Here is a 26,259-nt window from a genome sequence, read left to right as displayed (position 1 = left end):
AATAAGAACTAAATTTAATTTTATATAATGGATGACAATATTGAATTAATATATTGTACAACCGCTAGTATTTAATAATTGAAAAAAAATTATCAAATAATTAATCAATAGTAATAATTTACTCTAATAGAAACAAAGGAAGCTTCATTAAGCTCTATTGTTTTGTTTTATTTTTTGATTTTTCTAAAATTTAAAATGAAATAAAATTAATTATAGCGTTGTTGATGCTGGGCCCCAAGGCTCATTATCCAGCAATTTGGTGATCAGATTTTGAAAAAGGGGCTAAGGGAACCTGTCAATCGGTTTGCCAGCATATTTTATTTTAAAGTCAAAAGCATAGTCACCACTTTATTTTTATTTTATAAAAGGTAAAAAAGAAAAGAACCCCCCTCCCCCTTTTTTGAAAATATTTGAGCTTGGGAGTAAATTGTGGGTAGGGAATGTAATTAATTAATTCTCCAGATGGAAAATTAACTAACTATGCACCCTATCGGCACTGCTCATAGAATGGTTACGGTGGTAATTACATGCGTGTCTCCCCAAAAAAATATTTTTTGAGAAATTTTTTTTTTTAAAATAAACAAAAATAAGAGAGAAACAGGAAGTGGTAGACTGCACATGGGGTCTGGTTGGCTGTTCAAGCTCTCAGGGAAACCTGGTCGACCGACCTTTAAAGGATGGGAAACAGCTTGCGGAAAAATGCCTAAATTGTTTTAATTTTCTGGAAAAATATTTGTATTCTCCTAATCTATGAAGAAATATTTCATGGGATCTATACGAAGGAATGAGCCTCACGGAGACCCCACTAATCTATTTTATTCCTCCATTTTCATTTATCAACACAAACAAAAGAAATAAAATAATGCACAAAACTATTTATGAAAAAGGTTTTATTTATTTATTTATTTTATTTCTATTTCTTTTTCAAGAATAAGTTGCCTACATACCCATTTTTGGGATCCAGTCTCATGTAGTTCACAAAAACATATTTAAAAAAAAAGCATTTTTGCGAATTTTGAAAACACCTTTGATTTAGAAAGCCAAAATTTAAGTACCTTTTGGAAAATCCAATTTTAGGAAAACTCTTTTCAATTCTGATTTTCAAATAGAAAACTCTGATTTGGAATTGACCAAAATGAGCCTGAAAAATACCTTGGAAAACACAATTTTAATTTAGAAAACAGAACTCTAGTTCCTTTTTTAAAATCCAAATATTAGGAAAAACCCTTTTGGTTTCTAATAGAAAACTCTGATTTTGCATTCACAAAATCAGCCTGGAAAGGACACGACTTTAATTTGGGAAAAAATAAAAAAAGTAATCCAAAAGTTAAGGAAAACTCTTTCAAAATTTTGATTTCTACAACAACAACTAAACCAAGCCTTAGTCCCACTAAGTGGGGTCGGCTATATATATCATTTTCCGCCAATTTATGCGATCATGGAATCTTGGACCGTTTCTTTTGATAGATTTAAGGATATTAAATCCTTACTCACTATCTCCTCCCAAGTTATTTTAGGTCTACCCCTACCCCTTCTATTGCCCCCCACAGTAACTAAGTCACTCTTCCTCACAGGTGCACTATAAGGCCTACGTTGCAAGTGTCCATACCATCTGAGTCGTCCCTCCCTTATCTTATCTTCTATAGGAGTTACATCTAACTTACCACGAATATGTTCGTTCCTTAATTTATCTTTCAATGTTATACCACTCATCCATCTAAGCATCCTCATCTCAGCAACTTTTATTTTTTGAATATTATGTTTCTTCGTCGCCCCAACATTCCGATCCATATAGCATAGCTGGTCTTATAGCTGTCCTATAAAACTTCCCTTTCAATTTTAAGGGTATTCTACGATCACATAGCACACTTGAAGCACTTTTCCATTTTACCTAACCTGCTTTAACTCTATGCATTACATCATCTTCAATTTCTCCTTCAGCTTGCATAATAGATCTAAGGTATCGAAATCTACAAGTGCTATTTATTTCTTCATCATCAAGTTTAACTTTGTCTCCAATATTCCTCCTATCATTTACTAAAATTACATTTCATATATTCTGTTTTATTTCTACTTATCCTAAAGCCTCTAGATTCCAAAACTTCTCTCCATAATTCTAACTCAGCCTCTACTCTATCCCTAGTTTCGTCAATTAATACAATATCATCTGCAAACACATCTAAACTAAAAAAAAAAAAAAAACTCTGATTTTGAAGACACAAACTCATCCTGGAAAACACCCTGGAAAACTTTAGTTTCTTAGAAAAAAAAATAATTTCGAAACTCCATTTGGAAACCAATTTGGAAAGAAATGTTTGAAGCCCATTTTTTTTTTTCTAAAAAAGAAATAATTTGGTTTTTTCTTTTTAAGGAAAAACCATAAAACCCAGCAAATCTTAATATCCAGAAGACTTGATTCAATCAAGAATTTACATAAAACACCCTGGGAGACTCAGAAAATATCAGAAAACTAAATCACACTCTGGTCTATCTGGTTGATTGACCACTAAATGGCGTTCTACCGTCGACCAGCCAGTAAATGGCGACCAACCATCAACCTTACTTCACACTGGTCGACTGCCCACTCATGAGCGGTTGGCCGCCTGCAGACAAACTTGCAAAATCAATTTGCACAATAATTTGGACTTCTGCATGCATTCCTGCAATCTATCATATCCCTAGACATGCAATTGAATTTAAAGACATGAAAGCATAAAAACATGCTTAAAAATATGCAAATTCTTCCTTTACAAAACATGCTTATATTTTGCTAAACACGTGTACACTTGAAACCATTGTATGCTGTAGTATTCATGACTTTGTATACTGGACATGGAAATAACCTAATTACACTCACTAAAACACACTTATGCACAGCATTTATCCATTCAAAACGCAAACATTCATTATCAAAACATATTTATATGTTTTTTGATCCGAAAAAAAAGTATATATTAAAAGGGCATCACGAGGATGCCAAACCAAAGTCCAAGAAATCAAGCACCCTGAAGGGTGTCACAAAAATAAAAAAAATTACATTTAATACATTTGCCACAAGTCCACAATGCCAGCTAGTAACTGTAGTAAACCACTCCTCTTTGCTGAAGTGTCGAGATTGAGTTTTTGAAAACTCCTGTTCCTCTCTTTCCATACACACTAGAAAATTGCGAGAGGAAATGAAAGACAGAGCCTTCTTCTTTTCCTTTGTCGTCTGAATCCCTCTCTAGGCCGAGAGCTCTCCTACAACAGATCTAGCAGTAACCCACCTTTGTCCGATAAGAGTCAAAGCCACATTCCTAAGATTTCTAGTCCAGGGGCAATGGAGAAGGGTATGGTCTACTGATTCAGCCTCAACCATGCAAAGGGTGCATTTGTTGGCAATGGAGAACCCACTTCTCTACAAGTTATCCAGGGTCAAGATCTTACCATAAGCTGCTTCCCAGGTAAAAAACGCAACCTTATTTGGGGCAGTTGTCTTCCATAATTGAGATCAAGGGTAGTGAATATTGATTGACTCCTAGATAAAAAGTTTTTTGCAAAAAGATTTGATAGTGAAGACCCTTTTCCTGTTTGAGGACCAAACAAGGTCATGAGTGTTTGAGGCTGAATCTTGCAAAGATGACTGTAGAAATCAGTGAGATGGTGAAGTTCTCAATCTTCCACATTTCTATGAAAAGGGATATTTTTTAGAAAAACCCTTGTCTTGATGCTTGAAGGGCCTGACTAATGCAAGCATCTCTATTACAAGCTATGTTGTAGATGGCTGGAAATGGACACTGAGAGCCTCCGGATAAACCCACACATCATGCCAAAAATAAACGTCGTCTCCATCCCCTGCCTGAAATCTAATAAAGGAGAAAAAGTCTTTCCAGCCTTTCCTAATGTATTTCCACACCCTTGCACCATATGGTCCTCTACCATCCCAGGAGATCCAGTCATTGTGCTCAAGCCCATATTTCATTGCAACAATATTCTGCTAAAGGTGATCCTTGTCAGTTATAATCTCCAAAACCAATTTCTAATAAGGGCTTTATTGAAAATGTGAAGGGACTTTAAACCCAAACCTCCTATATTGATTGTCTGTTTCACCAGGCCCCATTTGACTAGGTGGATTTTGAATTATGCCCACAAGTTCCCCCAAAGGAACTTCCTTAGGATCCCTTTTGGCAACAGAAATCAAGAGTGGGAGGAGTGACATGAAGTAAACCAGAAGGTTTGTCAAGGTGCTTTCAGTAAGAGTGAGCCTCCCTCTTGTCAAGAGGCCTTGAAGGAGTTCTTTGTCATTGTTTTTTTCCAACATGAAGCTCAGCACATCCACCACCACAATGAATAAGACGGGAGACAAAGGATCCCCTTGTTTCAGACCACTGGAGGAGCCAAAGAAGTCAGAGTGGCACCTGTTAATGAGCACTGAGAAGCTTGGATTACTTATATAATGGGCAATCCAACTACACCATCACTCCTCGAAGCCCATCTTTCTAAGAAGATAAAGAAGAAAATTCCAATTGATGTGATCAAATCTTTTTCCATATCTAGCTTACACGCCACACTGCTTCTCTCTCTGATACGCATCCACCACCTCATTAGTGATGAGGGCTGCATCCATGATCTGTCTTCCTGCTATAAAGGCGTGTTGGTCATGCCTGATAACTTATGGAATGGCTCTTTTGATCCTTTTAACAAGGACTTCAGGAAGAATCTTATACGTACTCCCCACCAGGCTGATTGGACGAAAGTCCTTGATGTTGAAAGCCTTAATTTTCCTTAGAATAGAGTAAGAAACATGGTGTTAATGTTGCGCCTGAATCTACTTGATTTAAAGAAGTCCTCAAAAGTGTCGATATGGTCTTGTTTGAGTGTCCCAATTACATTGAAAAAAGGTTAAGGAGAAACCATCAGGGCTGGGCACTTTGTCACCATTGCAATCTCTGAAAGCTTGGAGGATTTCGGCTTCTTCAAAGGATCTCTCTAGCCACTCTGCAGCAGAGGGGCTAAGAGATTTAAAATTTATTCCATCCTCAACAGGTTTCCAGTTTTCATTTTTGTAATAAAGGGCCATGTAAAGTTCACAATGCCTATTTTAATTTCCCCTTCCTCAGCCAAGGTATTCTCTCCGATTTCAATACTTGAAATGGTGTTTAGCCTGCGGTGAGCATTTGCAGTCTGGTGGAAAAATTTAGTGTTCTGATCTCCCTCGTTGAGCCATAAGGCTCTAGATTTCTGCCTCCAGGTGGTCTCTTCAAGGCTAATGATCTCTTATAATTACTTCTTCAACAATACCCCTTTTGTCCTTCCTTCGGTGTTAAGCCCTTGACCCATCTCCTGCTCATCGAGATCCTTGATGTCATTAAAGATGGTGGTCTTTTTTGCTTGAATATTTCTGAAGATGCTCTTATTCCACAAAAATATTTATATTTACACACCAAAATGCACATATACACAACATTCATCCATTTAAAACACAAACATTCATTATCATAACATATTTATGTTGAATATATATGGAAATTTAAAAACATGAAAGTAGGCTGACCTGAATTAGACTAGCATGTATGGCAGTGGGAAAATATGCATAAGCAACCAAGGAATGATGAAAGAAAATAAGATAAAATGAGAGAGAATGATAAGAAAAGGATTATGGGATGACTAGAGGAATGGAGAAATTGGATCAAACACTTGACTTCTCTAGCTTGGAATCATGTCCTCTGAAACTTTTCCCCACTGCTGTGCATGCCCAAGGAAGCTTCACGGCTTGTCTATTTATAGACAAGGAAAGGGAGGGAAAATGAAGGGAACTTAAATTCAAAATTTGAATTTCAAACTAAAATAACTACCCTGTGCGAGATAGGGTAGTTAGCCCTGTCCTGACTGTTGCAGGACACCTGTCACAGGGACATGTGGCAAACCTAGGAAAGCCAGCCAATCACAAGAAGACAAGTGTTTTTCAAAAAACTACCCAGACCGGTTGACTGCCCTTAAGGGACTGGTTGATCACTTTGTGGGCCGAGGCCAGCTGCCTTGCATACGTGTGAGCAGCTTCATGTGGGAAAGTTGGCCCGTTAGCTGCCTGTGGAATATTTTTATATTTCTCCTTATTTATTTATTTATTTATAAATCTTTTAAAACTCAAATGTTTCAGTTAGGTTGTTATGAGTTTAGTCAAAAAATAACTATCGGACAAGTGTCACAAGTTATGATAATGCTTCTTTGGCCCTTATACAAATTTTACCGTGGGAAATGGGTATTGTGTTTAGTTTTAGGAAGACATTTGGGTGAGGGGTTCTTTGTTTTGTTCATATTTTCCCTGTTTGTTTAGATTGTCCTCTATGCATAATGACCAATTTCTTCTTTCTTTTTCTAATGGGGCTGGTTTCTATTGGGATTTCCATTTTCTTAGGGGTTTTAATGATAGGGAGGTTTGGGAACTTGGCTCCTTATTAGTTATGTTGTATGGTAGTCTCCTTTCCCAAATGAGAGACTATTGTTCTTGGATTCTTGATTCTTCTGGGGAGTATTCTTCTAAATCTTTTTTTGAGCATTTAACCAATAAAAGCTTGTCTTTTTGCTTCATAGACCCATGTGGAAGGCTAAAGTCCCCCTCTAAGATTAAGGCTTTTATTTGGTTGGTCATTCTTAGTAGAGTTAAGACTAACAATCTGTTGCGGAGTAGGAGGCCTTTTAAGACTTTATCACCAGATGTTTGTTCTCTTTGCTTTCAAAATTCAGAATCTGCTTCTTACCTTTTCCTGCATTGCTCTTTTCTTGGAGGCTGTGGAACAACCTTTTTGGTTTATTTGGAGAGAACTCAGTGTGTCTGGAGTCCATGAAAGATTTGTTGGTTATTTATTTTTCAGTTTTTGAAAGGGATATAAGAATGCTTCGGCCCTGTAGAAATGTGCAATTTTTGCAGTTTTGTGGGGGATTTGTTTGGAAAGGTATGCTCTTATTTTTGCAGGGAAGAAGATGTCTCCAGTTATGCTTTGGGATAGGATTCAGTATTTGATAATTGATTAATATAATTTGTCATTATATTGCCCACCAATTAACATTTTATTGCATTAAGTATGGATAGATACTGCCTAAATTTTAGTTAGATATATTTATACCTAATTTATATTAAAAGAAATTCTATGTTAAAAATCAATATAATAGCGAAAAAGAAAAGGCAATTGGATTAAAACAAATAGGAAATCATGCTTTTTTGTGTTTACGTTTTGAACTTTAATTTGTGGGAGAAAAGAAAAAATTAGGTTAAAATTTTCTCATATTATAGATTGTGTTCTAGAGGTTCACAATCAAAATCATTAGTTTCTTATACTCTTGGCTTTGTTATGGACAAAACTTAGAAAAAAAAGACAAACATGCATGGCATCAAATTTTATATTATGATAATAACATTTATTAATTAAGATTTTAGAATTTAATATGATGTTGAACCCTTTTCATTATGATTTTTGAACTCGAAGCACTTGGTTACCATGAATTACATTGATGCTAGAGCATGGAGTTGTCTGTACATGTTGGAACTTAAAAATAATTTCCACAAAGGAAAAACAATTTAGATGGGGAGTTCTTGGAATCACTTTGCTCATTTCTTTTGATGATATAAGTATAACTAATGAAAAAAATTGAAAGCAAAACAATAAATAAAAAGAAAAAAAATATAAATTACATGCACAAAAGGGGTGAACTAGAAATAAAAAGAAAGGATGAGACATGTTTAAGGGAAGGAGAATGGTGGGGAAAATGATGAACATAACTAGAAGCGCTTTTGGCTGTGTCTTGTCTTCAATTTCTTCCAACTATCCATATTTATAAAATTGCTAAGATGAACCTTTTGAATTTGTTCTATACCTTAATAAAATAGATATTAAATAACTGAGATTCAGATAGTTGAGAGAGTGACATTGTTGCATGGTGCCCCTATTGAATTATTAGCGAAGGCACCACCAACCAAAAAAGAAGAGGGCGAGGAATACCTAAGAAAGAAGGATGCTTTGAAACATGTGGGAGTGTTTTTTGGCGCCATATCAAGGCAGATAATTCAGGCCTTGTGGGGGAGGAGAAAAAGGCGAGGGAGAACAAAGAAAGAAGGATGCTAACTATATAAGCTGTATATATTTTTAAATGGACTAATAGTTGAGAAATATTTTAGCCTTAACATACTCCTCAACTTAAAAAATCTTTTGAAGTCATACATATAATTTATTTTTAGCAATTTAAATCCATTAACATTCTTTGTGGTTTTGTGTCTCTTGATTGAATGAAAATGAGGGTTTAAAAAGAGAAATTTGTGTGTGAAATGAAGACACAACTCATCTTATTCAAGAGATGTATTTTATTTTACTTATCTTATATTTTTATTAACCATGTGATACAGGGGCAGCATCAAGGTTTTGCAGCCATGGAGAAACTAGAAGAGAGGAAGGAAGGGGAAGGGAGGAGAGAGGAGATACCAGGGGGGGAAACTGACGTTCAATTCAATTCAAATTCATTAACAACTGCCTACAACATGGCTTTCATACACTATTCATAAGAAAGCCTCTTTACATGAAACTACACTTAAACCCCTAAAACGACATTAAATTACAAATATACCCCTACTTTACACAAATATTACAAAAAACTCCCAAATACACATAATCATATACTAATTAATACTAAACACACATAATAAAACACTAACTTAACCCAACAATTATCAATCCAATTCTTCTTAAGTAGTCTCCAACTTGGGTCTTCCCAGGGTCCCAGGGTCTTGCTTCTTGTCCTACATCAACTCTCCCCTAGTTAGAAAAAACTTGGCTTCAAAATTTGAAATGTTGTAAAATCAAAAGGGAGAAGCAAACTTGGATTTGAAATCCAGTGGTTGAGTGATACAAGAAACCATGTTCCATTGGCAGCACCATAGACTTGACTTGAGAATTAGCATCAATAAACTCATCAAGGATGACAAACTCTATAATAGGAACGTTTGAAGGACTTTGGATGTCTTCAAACACTTGCCTTGCTTGTAGTGTCTTCAATTTGAGTAACTTGGACATGATCACTAACCTCAGATTCTTTGTCCTAGTACATTGGTAGAGCGGACTTAAAAACGATTTTATTCCCATCATAATGAAAGACATGTGTTCTCATGTCCTTGAGTCACACTTAAATCATCCAACCAAGGAGAACGAAGGAGTACATGGCCAATCTTCATAGGTAGGATATCGCACCAAACACTAGCCAAATATTTGCCCATTTGGATGGGAACCAAACATCTTTCATAAACATGTACAATAGAGTAATCAACCTAAAACATCTCATAGGGTTCTGTGTGAGGTTGCAGATGAAGCTGTGTTCGAGTGACTCCATTTATGTAAACCAAATTCATTGGACATCTTCCATCAATAATGATTTTGCAAACCTTCGCTCCACATTTGAGAAATGTGTTGAAGAGCTTGAAATTGTGCCCAAGGTATAATAAATGGCATTCCTTTTTCCTATAATTTGTCATCATGTGGGTGAATATATGGATATATATGCTGCACCATAGATATCACCAACAACCCTCCAAGACAATTTTCCACAACCCTTACTCCCAATTTCTCAAAAACTATCTTCAACTCACCTTGATATTGATTGTCCTGCTGAAATGAAACAAATTCACAAAGAAAACTCACAAATTACAGCAACAAAACCTGATTTTTAATGCTGCCAGTGACAATTTCTAGGGTTTCATGCCGAATTATCACCCTTTCTTGCGATATGTTGTGTCCATAAGCAAAATTATTTCCTTGCAGATCAAAATCTCATGGAGAAAACCCAAAATATCGTGGCTGTGCAGTTTTTCATGAGACTAGAAATTGCAGAAAACTGTGGAAGTTTCCTAGTCGCAGGTCACCGGCATGTGGGGTACGTGTGCCGCCAGTGAGGTACCTCTGACAATGAAACTTTGGTTGAGGGGAGATCAAGGGATGAGGAGTTTATTGATGTTGGCAGTGTTATGAGGAAAGCATAGGAGATGAGAGTTTTTGAAGTGCCGACGGCTGTAGATGTTTTGGCTGGTGCATGGGGGTCCTTTGGTGGTTGGACTTTGAGGGGAAGGGTTTTGGGGGGTTCTGTTTTTGGTGGGTTGGGTGGTGTTACAGGACGGTTGCTGGAAAGTGGTGTTTGAGATTTGGAGACATGACTGGAACTTCTGAAAAGTTCAGAAACTGCAGAACTGCTTTTCAGTTCTTTTTTTTAACTGAAATTCAGATATATATATATATATATATATATATAGAGAGAGAGAGAGAGAGAGAGAGAGAGAGAGAGAGAGAGAGAGAGAGAGAGGTTGGAGGAGTTGCTGGATAGAAACTGCCAGAAAGCGCCAAGAGACTGCCACAGAATTCAGAAATGAGAAGGAGAGTTGAGAGAGTTCTGGGAGAAAAAAGAAGAAGATGGGAGGTTGGAGGAGTTGCTGAACAGAAACTGCCAATAGACAGCCACAGAATTCAGAAATGAGAGGGAGAAAATTAAGAGAGGAAGAAGAGAAGGAGAAGAGAAACAGACAAGAAGAAGAGGGCAGAATGCTGCTGGGCAGCAGGGAATTATGGACAGAACAGTAGATCAGAGACAAACAAGAAAGAAGAAGAAGAGAAGGAAGAAGAGGAAGGGAAGAGGAGAAGAGTGAAGGAGAATGGATGGACTGAAATGGAAGAATGGAGATCGTGGTTAGGCTCTGATACCAAACGATGCAGGGGGAGCATCAAGGTTTTGCAGCCATGGAGAAATTAGAGAGAGGAAGGAAGGGGAAGGGAGGCGAGAGGAGATACCAGGGGGAATACTAACGTTCAATTCAATTCAAATTCATAAACAACTGCCTACAACATTGCTTTCATAGACTAATTATAAGAAGGTCTCTTTACATGAAATTACACTACAACCCCTAAAACAACATTACATTACAAATATACTCCTACTTTACACAAATATAACAAACAACCCCCAAATACACATAATCATATACTAATTAATAAAAAACACACATAATCAAATACTAACTTCACCCAACAATTATCAATCCAATTCTTCTTAAGTAGTCTCCAACTTGGATCTTCCCAAGGTCTTGCTTCTTGTCCTACATCACCATGTGATTTATGTTTTTTGTTTTTTTAGTTTTCATTTGATGTATAAGAGGACACATATGGGGTGCGGGAGAGGATGACACGTAGGAGAGAGAATCCAATGGTCGATGAGAAAGCATAAATTCATGTTTGGCAAAACAACATTGCTCTATATTATAATGTGTGTATATATATATATGAATGCATGTATATATATTGCAGGGATGCATGCATCGTGCATGTGCACATTGTATAGCATAGTGAAAGTGTGTGCAGAATCACATAGTACCTGATTGAGACCCAAGCGTCTAAAGTGGCAGGAGGTGATCTGATTTCAGTGCATAATGGTGAGCACTGTGTGACAAAACAATGTGTTATTTTGATATTATAAAATATTGTCATAATGGAAATAATTTGATTTTGGACAAAAACTAACAGCAATCATCAAATAAATCATATTGAGAAAAATCATTGTAGGAACTGTACATGGGCTTTGCAACACATTGGAGCAATGATCGTGCAAGTTGTTGACAATTTGCACTGAGAGATAATTGATCAGTGGTGGAAATAGAATTTGTGAGATTTTTTTTTTTTTTTTTTTCTATTTGTAGGGGATGGGGGTGGGAAACTGAAAATAAAAAATTTCAAATTCATACTTCACATTTTATTACTGTCTGAACATTCAGTTTGGGTGTTATTTGTAGCTAAGACATATTCAACCTTTTGAGGATATTTTAATAATTAAGACAAAAAAAAAAAATACTAGAACACATATTATTTGATTCTGAAAAATTCAAATAAAACTGCAAGAAATTGACAAATGAACCCTAAATAATATATCACAAGTAAAAAAGACTGCAATATATTTAGTGTAAAATTTAAGAAAAAAAATTATGATTTGAAGTATAGAGAATAAAGCAAAAAATATATCATGCTAAAAAAATAAAAGTTATGTTACCCCAAGAAAGAAAGAGGAAGATTGAACAAGAAACGAATTTAAGTACTCAATGGAGGAGAAATTAAGTGTATATTACAATAAAAAAAAAAAAAAAAATGGAAATGAGGAAGATTGAACGAGAAACAAATTTAAGTACTCAATGATGGAAAAATTAAGTGTATATTTTACAATAACTAAAAATAGAATAAAATGGATTTGTCAAAGGAGAAATGACATGGAATGAATAGGTATCAAAATATTGATATATGCTCAAATCACAGGTTTTGGTTTATCACGTCCAATTTGCTATTATACCCTTCTTTTTTTTCAGGATAATGTTGTTAAATTTTGAAAGGTTTTAACTTTAGTATTTTTGAGAAAATTTTGGGATTGAAGATCGACATTCCTAAGAGTAGGGTTGTGGGCATGAACATCGGAGGGGGTGAACTTGAGGGTTTTGCTAATTTAGCTAGTTGTAATATTCTAGGCTGGTGTCTCACTTATTTTGGTCTCCCTCTAGGTGGTAATTCTAATTCTTCTACTTCTTAGGATCCAATAGTAGGGTGGAAGGTTAGAAGATGGCATTTTTAAGGGGTTGCACTACTCCCTCAGTTTTTTGTAATATTCCCATTTTTTTTCTTTCACATTTTAGAATTCCAGCAGGAGTGGCTGCTCCCTTGGGGGGGGATTATGATAGATTTTTTGTGGCAGGGTACAGGGGAAAAGAAGAGAAATCATCTTCTTAGTTGGGAGAAGGTTCCTTGAAGTTTGATTCCTTACGGCACATGGTTATTTATTCATTATTTTTTTGGATTAGAGGCACATGGTTATTGAAAAGCAAGTATGGATTGTATTGGAATGGTTGAGATACTATAGGCAGTGGCAATGTTTCTCTTCCAAGCCCTTGGGTTTGCTTCTTAGGTTGCTCACTTCTTTTGTCATGTAACCGGTTTTCGAGTTGGGAATGGGAATCTTATTCGGTTTTGAGAGGATGTTTGGGTGGGTAAAGTTTGTTGAATTCTTCAGTCCCTCACCTTTCTAAATTGTCTTCAATGCATAATGCAATGACTAATGCTTTTTATTCTTTTGAGGGGGGCTATCTCTCTTGGGATTTTCATTTTTTAAGGAAATCTTAATGAGGGAGGTTGATGATATGACCATTTTGTTGAGAGTGCTGGAGTCCTTTGTTCCTCGAATGGGTAGTGATTCAAAGATTTGGGTTGGAGATTCCTTTGGTTCTTTTTTCACAAGATCTTTTCCCTTAAACCACCTTGGCACCTTATTTGGAAGGCTAAGATTCCTATCAAAATTAGGGTGTTTATGTGGACTGTGGTTCTTAATAGTCTTAATACCAATGATTTGTTGCAGGTGAGGAGGCTGACACCTGTATTATGTGCTTGGAGGAGAGTGAGACAAGTGTATAGTGATCACTTGTTTCTCCATTGTCAGGCGGCTAAGTAGCTTTGGGCTCATCTATTCTCAGTTTTTGAATAGACTTTGGTGTTGCTGCATATTGGTGATGCTTTTTTGTTAGTGCGGTACACATGTTTTGGGAGGAGTAAGAAAGGAATAGTCTTATGGAGATGTGTGGTGTTCGCTTTGTGTTGGACCATGTCAGCTGAAATTAATGCACACATTTTTTATGGAAAAACAACTCCCTTACATCTTCTTTGGGATACAATTATTTTTTCGGCTTCTTTTTGGTCTCATTCTTTGAGTATTTTTCAAGGAGTTTTGTTAGTAAATCTTCAACATGATTGGAAAGGGGCTCATGTAATAATTTTTTTTATTTTTTATTTACAATGATATCTTATCTTTGACTATCTGTAATTTTCTCTCTTTCTATTTATGCATTTCTTTTTCTACAAAAAATGTTATAAAAATATTTTAAAATGTTAAATCCAATTTCTTAAACTAGTCTTTTTGAGAAAATAGAAAAAAAAATTATTACTATATTATTATGAAAAAGTGTTAATTTTTCATTATTATTAGTTAATCTCCGATAAAGTCTCTACCGTATTGCAGTTTATTGCAATGTCATTATAGCATATTATAATGGAGTTGATTAAAGTGTTAAGGCTTTAATTGAGATGTTAAAAGAAAATTATTTTTTTGAGGGCTTGATAGGGGTTTGGGTTTTAATATTTAATGTTGGCAAAAAAGATGAAAAATATCAATAACATCTTAAAGAAACATTTATCCTGTAATTTGGTTGAGGATTATTTGTCTCCTCAGGGGACATCCAACACTTTGATCATGGGAGATCTCAAGGTCAAAACTTGGGAGGGGGTAAGGAGGGGGTTTGGGAAGGGGGATGGACTACTCTCTTTATGCAACGAAATGAGGGGCCAGTAATGCACACTTGACATGCAAATATGTGTATAGATATGGACATATCTGCCAATATTAACTGTTTATTGTATATCTATGTGTTTGCTCGTAGAAACAATCTATTAAGGTTTCCTATGAACCTTTTGGGCTAGAAGATAAGTAATTTCTTCTCAAATTTAATGGTCATAGAAGTTTTCTGCCTTGTTTATTGGGCTCTTTTTTGGTCACTCAGGAAATTGCTAAACAATTGTGCATGGAGCATCAATTGTCATTCTCAAAAATGGTAACATATGGAATCTTATTCAGATCACAATGATGTTATTTTAACCTAAATGTTCCAAGTTCTTAATTCTAGAGGTTATTTTTTTTTTTCAGGCATCATTTGATGATAACTCTCAATTCATGATAGCTATGTTACGGTGAGTGCATATATATGGTTGATTACTATTCCCTCCTTTTGCTAGCGCATTTTATTCTTGTTAAATTGTTTCAAAATTTTGTGGAAGATATTCAACTTAGGAGCATTTTTTTTGGGGGTTTATTGCGCGTTAATGCAATTGTGATCTTCTATTGCCAGTGAATGTGGATTAGCACATAAGACAATCATTTTTTGGCGTTTATTGTGCGTTAATGCAATTGTGATCTTCTATTGCCAGTGAGTGTGGATTAGCACATAAGACAATCATTTTTGTACTAGATGAATTTGACCTTTTTGCTCAGGTAAGACTCTTCCATCCTAATTCTTACCCCCCACTTCCCCATGTGCCCCACACACACACACTCAAACCCTTCTTTTATATTGCTGAAGTCTGGTTGCTTGAGATTCAATGATTTTTAATTGTTGTCATTAGATTTCATTTAGACATAGATGGTTCATCTCTCATCTTTCTCAAGAAAACTAGAGTCAGCTGGGAATGTATCAGTGCCTTGGGATTCTAATTATCTGCTTTAGATATAAACGGTTTCCTTGTCTTTATCTTTACAGGGAAAACAGCGATTGCTTTATAGCTTGCTGGATGCAATGCAATCTGTGACTTCACAAGCTGTTGTCATCGGTATCAGTTGCCGGCTAGTATGCTGCTTTGAACTTTCCTCCTAGTACTGTACACCTGTATGCCTGCCATTATTATATTTGAATTTAATTGTCTGGTGCATAATGGATACCACTTATGTACAGAAGCTGTTTTTAGATTAGTTAAGGATGATGTTCTGGATCTGAATGATAGTGTTTGTGTGAACAGGGAATTCAATTGAGAATATATACTGTGCACACAGACCTCATTTGAGGAATCTATAGATGGATATATTGACTTGCACCCTGTGAATAGCACTTATAAGTCAGATTATGTGCCATGCAGGATGCTGATCAGCTCTTGGAAAAGAGAGTAAGATCTCGTTTTTCACATAGAAAGCTGTTGTTTCTTCCTCCATCAGAGGATGATCTGCAGAGGTAATTTTTCTATACCCTGACTTAAGGGGCCTGCTCTGGCTTGTGCTCAACAATTGGCACTTTTAGTAAAGAAAAATATTTTCTGTTGATATTCATATGTGCTAGTTTTGCAGATTGTTGGATCACATTTTATCTTTGCCAACAGACTCGAGCCTTCCCAAAGACTATGCTGTTAAATTCAATGCAAACATACATGTATCCTTTTTGTAGCCGACTTATTTTCTGGATTAGTTATAGATGACACAGATACAAAGCATGAACATATAAAAAAAAAAAAAGGGTAGCTTGGTGCACAAAGCTCCCGCATATGCGGGGTCGAGGAAAGGGGCGAACCACAATGGGTCTATAGAGAAGTGATATAGTGAGCTTTAGAAATAATGGAGTTCCAAATTCGGTAAATCTACAAGTTTTTCTGAAGGCTTAAACATGTACTTATGTGTTGTAATCTTGTTAGCATGTCATAGATGTCACAATACACAAGAGATGGATCCCTTGTTATATCCATAGTTTGAGGAGCATTATACAGATATGATGTCTATAGAACTTTTTGGATTATGATATTGTAATAACATTGGAAAAATGTAGTCTTTTTCTTGAATGAGGATGAATCTAATATATTGTAACACTTTTGAATGTTTTATTTAATTGTTAATTACCTTTAGAATTTTAATACTTGTATAAATGTGTTTATTGTGGCAAGGGTTGGGAGTAGATACAAATATAAATATTTGTTTGTGTGCATGAGTTTGTGTGTGTTTCGCTTTGTGAGACAAATTTTTAAGTTGAGATTGATGACCAATGCATACACAGCAATACTCATTTTCATTAAGCTTCTTGTACAAATAGAACAGATTGAGGACATGGCTAATAATGTTCTGGCAGGCTGCATGAAGTGGGGTGGTTCTTTTTGAGTGTGTATGGTTGATGCTTTGTGGTTGAGAATGACGGCAGCTAAGAAGTAATGTTAGCAGAGTATCAGTTGCTAAAATGACATCTTAAGTTGGATGAAATGAAATTCAATATAGGATAGAATTGGAAATAAATGCATTTAGTGTCAATAGGTGATAAGATGTGAGAACTGAAGAGATTATCTGGTTTTATGCTCAAATTGCAATAAAGGTTGATTGCTATCATTGGGAAGGCCAGTGTGATTCGATATAGAAGCACTCGAAGGCCAAATTTTATTCTTGAGAAAGATCAAGTGGACAGCATGGCAAGGACATGATGAGGCCAGAAAGAGAGTCAAGTAGTTGTTGTGAAAGAAAAACTTGATTGTTTATCCAGATGCAGCAGAATAGTAAGATAGGATAGATGGCTTAATCCCAACCATTTGGTTGAGCTGTATGCATCATCTTATCTTGCATATTGGGTGCATTTAACAATCTTAGCAATGCCATTTCAGCAAAGTTATCCTTTAGAATTGCTAACTTAAAACACATATTGTATGATCAGTGGTATATAACATTGAAATATATCCAAATTTTTGTATTTGAATTTGATAATATAGTTTAGAAAAATATATCCTTTGATGTCATGCACTTAAGTTAGTGATGGATAATGATATGGGCTTTAAGCTTCTTTGAAAATGAATGAGCTTGCCATATGGGACAAGCTTACAGGATTACAAAGTTGGATGCCTTACATGCTTTCATATTGCCTACTGCATATTTTAGATGTTAGACATGTGGCAAGCTCTTCTGCATTGCCCCATTTCAGTTTTCTTAACTTGCTAAGTGAATGGAAATGTTTTTAGGTAAGAGAAGAAAAAATATTAAGATCATGAGAAATTGACAAGGATCAAGGGACAAGAAGTCCTACAAAATACAAAAAAAAAAAAAAAGAAAAAAAGAAAAAAAGAAAAGAGAACAAAAATAGCAAGAAACTACTAAAACAATGCAAAGCCCTCAGATCACATCCCCATCAACTAGCCACACTACACTAAACAAACCAAAAATAGAGCACTAAACTTAAGGGAAAAAAAGGAACCCTATTCCACTCCAATTAAAGACATCAACCTTTCATTGAAGATTATAGGCTTGAGTTCCAACTAAATAAACCACACTGCAAGAAGTAGCTCACTTCCAATTAACTTCTTCTCCTCCTGACCTCCAAAGCCTATAAACTTCTTAAGAAAGAAACTCTCCAAGGAAAGACACCCCCAATGCTACAAAGAAAACACAAAAAGCATACTCCAAAAGCCGTAGGGAGATGAATGCTGCAGACTAAATGTGTATATAGTGTAAGCTTTGCTACTCTGGAAATATAGAACACAGACATCCAGACACAAAGCTTTAATAGGTCTTCTAGCTTGAGGCAAATATTGGTATAAGACCTACTAAGAACTGCAGACCAAATAAAAGCCTTCAGTTTGGAAGGAATCTTAGTCTTCTAGATCATAGAATGTAGACGAAACTGATATCTATTAGGATCATATGCAACATGATCGAAGATAATTTTTGCAGTAAATTTTCTTCAAGCAGCCAAAACCCAGAACCTACAATCACATATAGTGGAAGGACGACAGGAGTTAAGAATAAATAATAGCTAAACAAAATCACTAGTTTCTCTTTCATTCATATTTCTTCAAAAAACACATCTAACAAATAAGATCCCCCTTGGTAAAAATGAGAAGAAGCAACACAAAAAGGAGCATCTGCAATCCAAAGCGTATCCTAAAAATGAATTCTATCCCCATTACCAATGTGTAAGTCCGCTTAATGAAGAAAGAGTTTGAAAATATAAGACATCCAAAAACTCACATGAGTGGCACTAGCACCAGATTTGGTATCCAACCATTATGTTGGATCCCATACTTTTTGCAGATAACCTTGTTACAATGTTATCATGCATAAGGAGTATTATCATCTTACATGAGACAAATTATTGATATAGTGGAAGACCTAATTGGAGTATTATCATCTTATGTGAGACTGATTTTAAATACAGTGCAAGACTTAATCATTCAACAGGTTCTCTAATTATCAAAACTCTCTTGTCCTATTCTATTTTCTCTTCAACATGATATCATAATAATGATCCAAGATCTAAAACCCTAAAGGGATGCCACCCCAAAAGCTGTTGCCTCACCAAAACCCTTACCTCCTTGTCCACATGATTCTCCTATGCCCGAGGAGTGCATCTCAAGCCCTGACCAGTGGCAATCTTGATAGACCTGCCAAATCTTCACTGATCTCACAGCTAGTTTGGTTTGACCATCTTCTGCGTGTCTTTCGAAAAAGTAACACCATAGGTCATCCTGGAACTTGCTGATCTGCCAACCACCAAAAAATTCATTGCTTGCCTTAGCCTCATGCACTGTAAGACATCAATTGCCAGACAGCAGCTCCATGCCACGTGCAGGCATGTGAGGGCACCATTAGGTTTTGTTTTTGCTCTGTTTTGGTCTAGTATGCTTTGATTTACTCTATTATGCTAACAGGTTAATTCTCTTGTTATCATGTTCGTGGATTGGGATTTGTGATATTTTGCTTGCTTACACTTGGGTTTGGTAAACCAGGTGCAGGTATGAGCAGTAAATCTCTGCCCTTAATGATTATTTGTTGGTGATACTTTTTGGGTTGTCCATTGTTGACATTTTGTTTTTCTATAGGATGGAATCTTTGAATCCCAAGAACTTTGTTTCCTTCCCCTTACCATGAATACAATGAAGAAGTTGAACAGCAGCAGCTATTAGTGATGACAAGAGGAAGGAGATATGGATTCAGGAGGATGCATTAATTGCCTTTCTGAATGGTTATTTAGTCATTTAGCATTATTATTAATTGTTAGAATTTGGTTGTAATAAGTGTAAGTTAGTAAGGGTATTATGGTCATTCCTATTGTACTAGACATATATTATAAATAGAGGTAGAGACCTATCATTGGGTTTAGGTCTTCTATTTTACCCAATTATTTAACATGGTATCAGAGCATGATTCAGAAACCTAAACCCTAAATGTTACCACCACCATCAAACTGAAGCCTGAAACCCAAAATCTGCTGCATGTCTATCATCATAGAAGATTTTTCAGCCATGCTATAACCCTAGAAAACAGCCAGCAGCAGCAGAAATTCAGACCAGTCACTGGAATTTTCTGGGCGAGACTGCCAGTTCAAGAGCATCAAATCCACTAGAGATTCGTCAAAACCAAGTACCAACACCGTAGTCATCCAGACACTGCCGATCTGCCACCACCCCACCCCCCGAAATCCCACCTCCAAGAAGTGCCTCACGCGTCCTCACTCGCCGGACGAAGGCTGCCAAGGCCGACCCCACACACTGGTGCATGAGGCCACTTTCAGGCATGGTTTTGACCTGAAATGATCCAGCAATGATCCAATCTCTCTATTAAAATGTTTTGGAGTTTTTCGTGATGTTTTTTGCCCAAAGATCTCACCATTTTTAATTGCTCAAGTGCGGGACCCAAGGATTGGTTGTTTGATGCTTCATGCAGCAGTTTATCTATGGTTATTGAGTTTATTGGGTCCGAAACAGTGGGATTTGCTGTGTTTTTTTTTTTTTTTTAATTTATTCAGTGATCTAATTCCTTCCATATATCAAAATATCAAGTTGTTGGACATGTGTTTTGCTCAAAGATCCAATCTTTGTTTAACCATGCACTCGTGGTAATTCGTTAGTTGCTGTTCGGTGTTAGTAACCGTCATTGGTGACTTTCTTGGAGCAGTGACAGTGCTCATAAGCTGTTTTTTTTAAGGCTATGGCAGTGTTATATAAGTTAGTTGGTGATTTCTCCATGGTAGTTTCAGTGGTTCACTTCTCCAATTGTTTCAGTGTTGTTAGTTGCTTTTTGGGGCTGTGTTTGAGTTTCTTGGTGCTGTGGCAGTCTTGTACTGATCTATTTGTGACTTGTTCATGGTTGGTCACCTTGTTTGTGGTTGTTCCGATTGTTCCAACAATAAATCTTATGGTCATTAGTCTGAGTTTGTGAATGTTGGAATGGAGTTTGCAAATCCCGAAAGTATGGTTCTTTCGTTAATCACTTGTTTGAGTGTACCGTGTACTGTGACTATATTTGACGAGGACTGGAGGAGTATTCAAGGTTTCTACAATATTAGTCATCTCAACAAGCATCTTCTCACATTGCATCTTTTGCTCAGAAAGGTAATCCTACAGTTTGTATGTCATGTGGTATCCTTCCTACTACTTCTTGGATTCTCGATTCTGCTGCCACTGATCGTATAATAGGTGCAACTAACTTCTTTTCTGATCTCTAGTATCCTAAAAATCTACATCAAGTTAACAGCTACACCACTTCAAATCCATTATCGCCTTGGATATCTATCCGTGGACAAGTTGAAACAGTTGCTTCCCACATTGAGTTCTGTGTCTAATCTTGAGTATGAGTCTTGTCAATTAGGCAAGCATCATCGTGTTCCCTCTGCTTTCTAGGTCGACAAAGGAATGGTTAGTTCTTTTATGCTAGTCCATTCCAATATTTGGGGTCCTAGTCGTGTCACATCAAAGTTGGGGTTTCGGTAATTTGTTACATTTGTTGATGACTACTCTAGGATGACGTGGTATATTTAATGAAAGATCGTTCTGAGTTGTTTGATATCTTTTGTGCCTTCTATTCCCAAATGAAGACTTAATTTGATATGGCAGTCAAAATACTTCATAGTGATAATGCTGAGGAGTACATTAGTACCCAATTCATTACTTTTATGACTAGCTTTGTTATGATCTAGCAGTCCTCTTATGCCCAAACTCCACAACAAAATGGGGTTGTAGAGCGGAAAAAATAAATTCTTGAAGTCACTTGTACTTGATTGTATCAAATGAATGTCCCCAAAGTTTTTTGGAGTGATATTGTGTTCACAATTTGCTCCCTTATCAATAAAATGCCATCCTCTGTCCTTGGCGGCAAAATCCCATATTAGTTATCTTCCCTAAGGCTCCTTTGTTCTCCTTTTTCTCCTGGTATATTCAGTTGTGTGTCTTTTGTCCATCGGTTAACTCCAGGAATGGATAAGTTGAATCCTCGTGCTATTAAATGTATCTTTTTGGGTATTCCTATATTCAAAAAGGATAACGATGTTATAGTCCTACTTTACATCGATTTTGTCTTTGTTGATGCCACCTCTTTGAGTCTCACCATACTACTCTGATTCTTTGAGTTTTGTTGACCTTAATGAGTCTCTTCCTTTACCTTGCCTTCCAGATCCAAATCTAGTATCTATGCTCAATCCTTCTACATCTTCATCTAGTTTGAGTCCTTCTCGTCACTTGGATCATCCCAATTTGCAAGTATACACATGACGACTCAAGGGGGAAGTGCCTCCTTCAGCTTCTACTACGGTGTCTCTAGTTCCCTTGTCAAATGATCTTATTTCCCATGATGTTGATCTTTCTATAGCTGTTCGAAAAGGTAAATGCACATGTACCTAACATTTGATCTCTAATTTTGTTTGTTATGATTTCTTGTCACCCTCTTATTACTATTTTGTTAGTACTTTGTCTTCCGTTGCTCCTCCAAAATCTATTTCTAAAGTCCTATTCTGTTTTGGGTGGGGGACAGGAAGAGATGCATGCACTACATGATAATGATACTTGGGATTTGGTGCCTCTTCCTCCTGATAAGTTTGTGGTTGGTTGTCACTAGGTGTACACTGTGAAAGCCAATCCTGATGGTTCTGTGGCTCGTTTGATGGCCTGCCTCATTGCTCAGGGGTATACTCAGGTGTATGGTTTGGATTATTTAGACACATTCTCTCCGATCACTAAACTTGCCTCAGTACGTTCATTTCTTTAGCCACCACTTGTCATTGGCCTCTACATCAGTTAGATGTGAAGAATTCTTTCCTAAATGGTGATCTTCATAAGGAGGTATATATGGAGCAACCAGCTGGGTTTGTTGCTCAGGGGGAGTTAGGCTTAGTGTGTTGACTTAAGAATTTATTGTATGGATTAAAACAATCTCCAAGGGCATGGTTTGGCCGTTTTAGTGTTGTAGTACTTGAGTTTAGCCTTCATCGGTGTGTAGTAGATCACTTTGTTTTTAATCTTCATACTCCATCTGGTAGGATTTTGCTTATTGTGTATGTGGATGACATTGTGATCACTAGTGATGATGATTGAGGCATCCAAGACCTAAAGCTTTTCCTACACAATAAGTTTTAGACCAAGGACTTGGGACCATTGAAGCACTTCTTGAGTATTAGAAGTATCGAGATCTCGTACAGGAACTATATTGTCACAACAAAAGTATGTTCTTGATCTTTTAGATGAGACAGGGCTGTTGGAATCCAAAGTTGTTGATACACCCATGGATCCCAATAGTAAGTTAGCGCCAGATATGGGTGATTTGCTGTCTAACCTAGGTCATTATAGTAGACTTGTTGGAAAGTTGAATTATCTCATAGTCACCTAACCAGATATATCCTTCGCAACAAGTATTGTGACTTAGTTTCTCGATTCCTAGAGAATAATTCATTGGGATGCAGTGATTCGCATTTTGATATATTGTAAAGGTGCACCGGGGAGAGGTATTTTATATCAGGATCGGGGTCACACTTATATTTAGGGATTTACAGTTGTAGATTGGGCTGGGTTACCTTTCGAGCGAAGATCCACAACTTGATATTGTATCTTTGTCGGTGGTAATTTAGTGTCTTGGAAAAGTAAGAAAAAAACTGTGGTGGCCAGGTTGAGTGCAGAGTCATAATACAGGGTTGTGGCACACACTGCATGTGAACTTGTTTGGCTGAAGAACATGTTGAAAGAACTAGGTTTTCCACATTCTCAGCCTATGGAGTTGATTTGTGATAATCGAGTTGCTATTCATATTGCCGCCAACCTTGTCTTCCATGAGCGGACAAAGCACACTGAAGTTGATTGTCATTTTATTCAATAGAAACTTGTACAGAAGCTCATTACAACCACTCATATGAAGTCTGAGTTTTAGCATGCTGATTTGTTCACTAAAGCCTTGGAAGGTGCTCTTGTGATATTCATTTGTATCAACTAACAAGCTAGGAGGATATGATATATATGCTCCAACTTGAGGGTGAGTGTTAATGGTTATTTAGTCATTTAGCATTATTATTAATTGTTAGAGTTTGGTTTGTAATAAGTGTAAGCTAGTAAGGGTATTATGGTCATTCTGATTTTACTTGACATATGTTATAAATAGAGGGAGAGACCTATTATTGAGTTTAAATCTTCCATTTTTCCCAATTATTCAATAGCTTCGTTGCTCTAGAATTCTATAGAACCTTATATTGCTTGGATATGTATACACTTTGATATTTGTAAGGAAGTTTGGGATTATGTTAGACTTCTATATTCTAAGAACCTAACTTGCATGTGTATCTCTCCTTAGAGGGAGGGGAATAAGAGTGATAGTGTTTATTTTGTGGAGATTAAGTGCATTCATGAGGAGTTGAATCTTGTGCAAGTTAGAAGTATTGATGTTCAGGAGATGTAGAAACAAAGGGAGCAATTGATGGGTTTTCAAGTTTTAGTGAGTTGAAGCCTTAATTTAAACCTGTTCAATCACAAATTCTTGGTAGTGTAAAATTACTCTTGATGTTTATTCTCATACACATACACTTTGAATCTTCTAGCACAACTTCTTCAGGTACACTCTACATTTATTGCGTGGGTTAGCATAGATACATTCTAGTGGTTCTAGGGTTCCTAGGTAGTATGGAATACCTTAGTTGTAGAGATGGGTGTGGCAGAGTTACATTACAAAGGTGCAATCCTTGTGGATGTGTAGGCCACGCCATGATTAGTGTAAGGATTGGCATCATAAACCCTCAAGAGTAGCTAATGCCTAGGAAGCACTAACACCCCTCAAGGTGCTGCCAGTATTTGGTATGTGTTAGATATTCATGTGCACCCGGCATAGCCTGACGTGTGTCAGGTATGTGTCTGAATTTAATTAAGTAATGTTTATTTTTTGATACTTTTTTTTTTTGGATAATTGAAAATTTATTTTATTGTAAACCAAAGAGATTACCGAGAAAGAGATGATGCATCCTCCAAAAAGCAAAAAGCAAAAAACAAAAACTAGAGCCAAAAAATATCTAAGAGTTACATCAACACTGCCTTCCAGTCCGAATATGGAAATTGGATGGCGATAGACCCTAAAAGAATGCACCCAAAAGGAAGCAGAAGAAGTAACTTTCTCCCAAGTCAAGTTTGAAGAAGTCTTCTGGATTTTGGATACTTTTTTGACACAACAGGATATGAATGAGACACTTCTATAACCAAAACATTGGGTTTTGTCTCTCTATTTTGCCAAAGAGAGTCATCAGAGTATTGGCAAGCAAGAGGAAATCATCAGAAGTTCTTTGGTACATGCATGTTGTTGTCTTGTCAGTTCGCTACTTTTCTCCTCCCCCTCGCATCCTCCTCTTCCTTTACTGTCTCTTTCTCTCACCCTGAGCAACCTACATACCACTTAGGTAGTCATTCTTTATCTTCTTCTTCTTCTATGCTTGCAATTCATTCTAAATTTATTTCACCACAATTTTTGTCATCTAAATAGAAAAGAATTCCTAAATGTGTTTCTACACACACACACACTTTACATCAATTAATTAATGTATCCTTGCTGTGTCATGTCCTAGTTTTTTCAAAACCACATTAGTATCGTATCATATCCAAGTCACATGTCAGTATAGGTATTTTTTAGGCTAACATCACAAATATTACTTCTACCCCTTTTTCTTCAACTGTTGGAGAATAGAGAGCAGCATATCAGTTAGAAGGTGACTATTCTAAATTTCTATAATATTCAGCATCCCTTCTTGTTGCATCTCTTGCTTACTTAAGGTAAATTTACAGCTTGTTTTCCATTATGTATCTCTTCTTCTATAATTGGTATCTCCTCCAAAATCTGGTACTCTAATACATTGCCCATGTTTATCCTTGCTAATGTATCTACCATTGTTTGTGGTATTGGAACAATAGAACATCTTTTACTATTTCCTATCCTTCGTTTTCTATATTACTAACTTTCTTTCTAATCTTAATGTTTTTAGCATGCAAAATCCTTAAATTGTGTAATTACCATTTACTTGATTTTGATGTCCTTTAGGATTTAAAGACGAGGGCGATTCGTGGACATGAAGCTAGAGCTCTCTATTATGATACTTTCCTTCTGACCTTAAATGTTCGTAGTAAACTTACAACAAACTTACAAAATACTTTAATTGTTTAATTACCTTTTCTTTTGTTTTTGATGTCCTTCAGGATTTAATGTTAAAGCTTGATATAGATTGTTGGCCCACAACTTAACAACTTAATTTTTTAGGTAAAGTGATAATCTAACATTTTATCAAAGCTTGTAACTGGGTAGGTCTTGGGTTCTAGTCTCATTGCGTGCATTTATTGTGCGGTGATTAAAAAAAATTGTATTCTCCGTAATGGGTGTTATTTATCATGTGTTTTTCTCTTCACGTGCTATTGGGCTGCACATGTT

The 26,259-nt window shown here is 36.3% G+C and overlaps 1 protein-coding gene across 6 annotated transcripts in view; it reads left to right on the top strand.

Moving 5' to 3' along the window:
• Window positions 1-26,259, top strand: part of LOC131152715 (origin of replication complex subunit 4) — a 51,193-nt gene that overhangs the window by 16,843 nt on the left and 8,091 nt on the right. For 4 of the 6 annotated variants that reach the window (XM_058104530.1, XM_058104532.1, XM_058104531.1 and 1 more), the window contains 6 exons: window positions 14,594-14,644; window positions 14,737-14,780; window positions 15,018-15,081; window positions 15,347-15,433; window positions 15,720-15,811; window positions 15,925-16,006. In XM_058104530.1, coding sequence (XP_057960513.1) covers window positions 14,594-14,644; window positions 14,737-14,780; window positions 15,018-15,081; window positions 15,347-15,433; window positions 15,720-15,811; window positions 15,925-16,006 — 420 coding nt within the window. The remainder of the gene's footprint in view (window positions 1-14,593; window positions 14,645-14,736; window positions 14,781-15,017; window positions 15,082-15,346; window positions 15,434-15,719; window positions 15,812-15,924; window positions 16,007-26,259) is intronic. The other 2 variants (XM_058104533.1, XM_058104534.1) reach the window with 2 other exon arrangements.

This window comes from Malania oleifera, chromosome 4, assembly GCF_029873635.1.
Source record: "Malania oleifera isolate guangnan ecotype guangnan chromosome 4, ASM2987363v1, whole genome shotgun sequence".
Taxonomy (NCBI): Eukaryota; Viridiplantae; Streptophyta; class Magnoliopsida; order Santalales; family Ximeniaceae; genus Malania; species Malania oleifera.
Note: the sequence above shows the minus strand (reverse complement) of the source record. Positions and strands in the feature narration are given on the sequence as shown.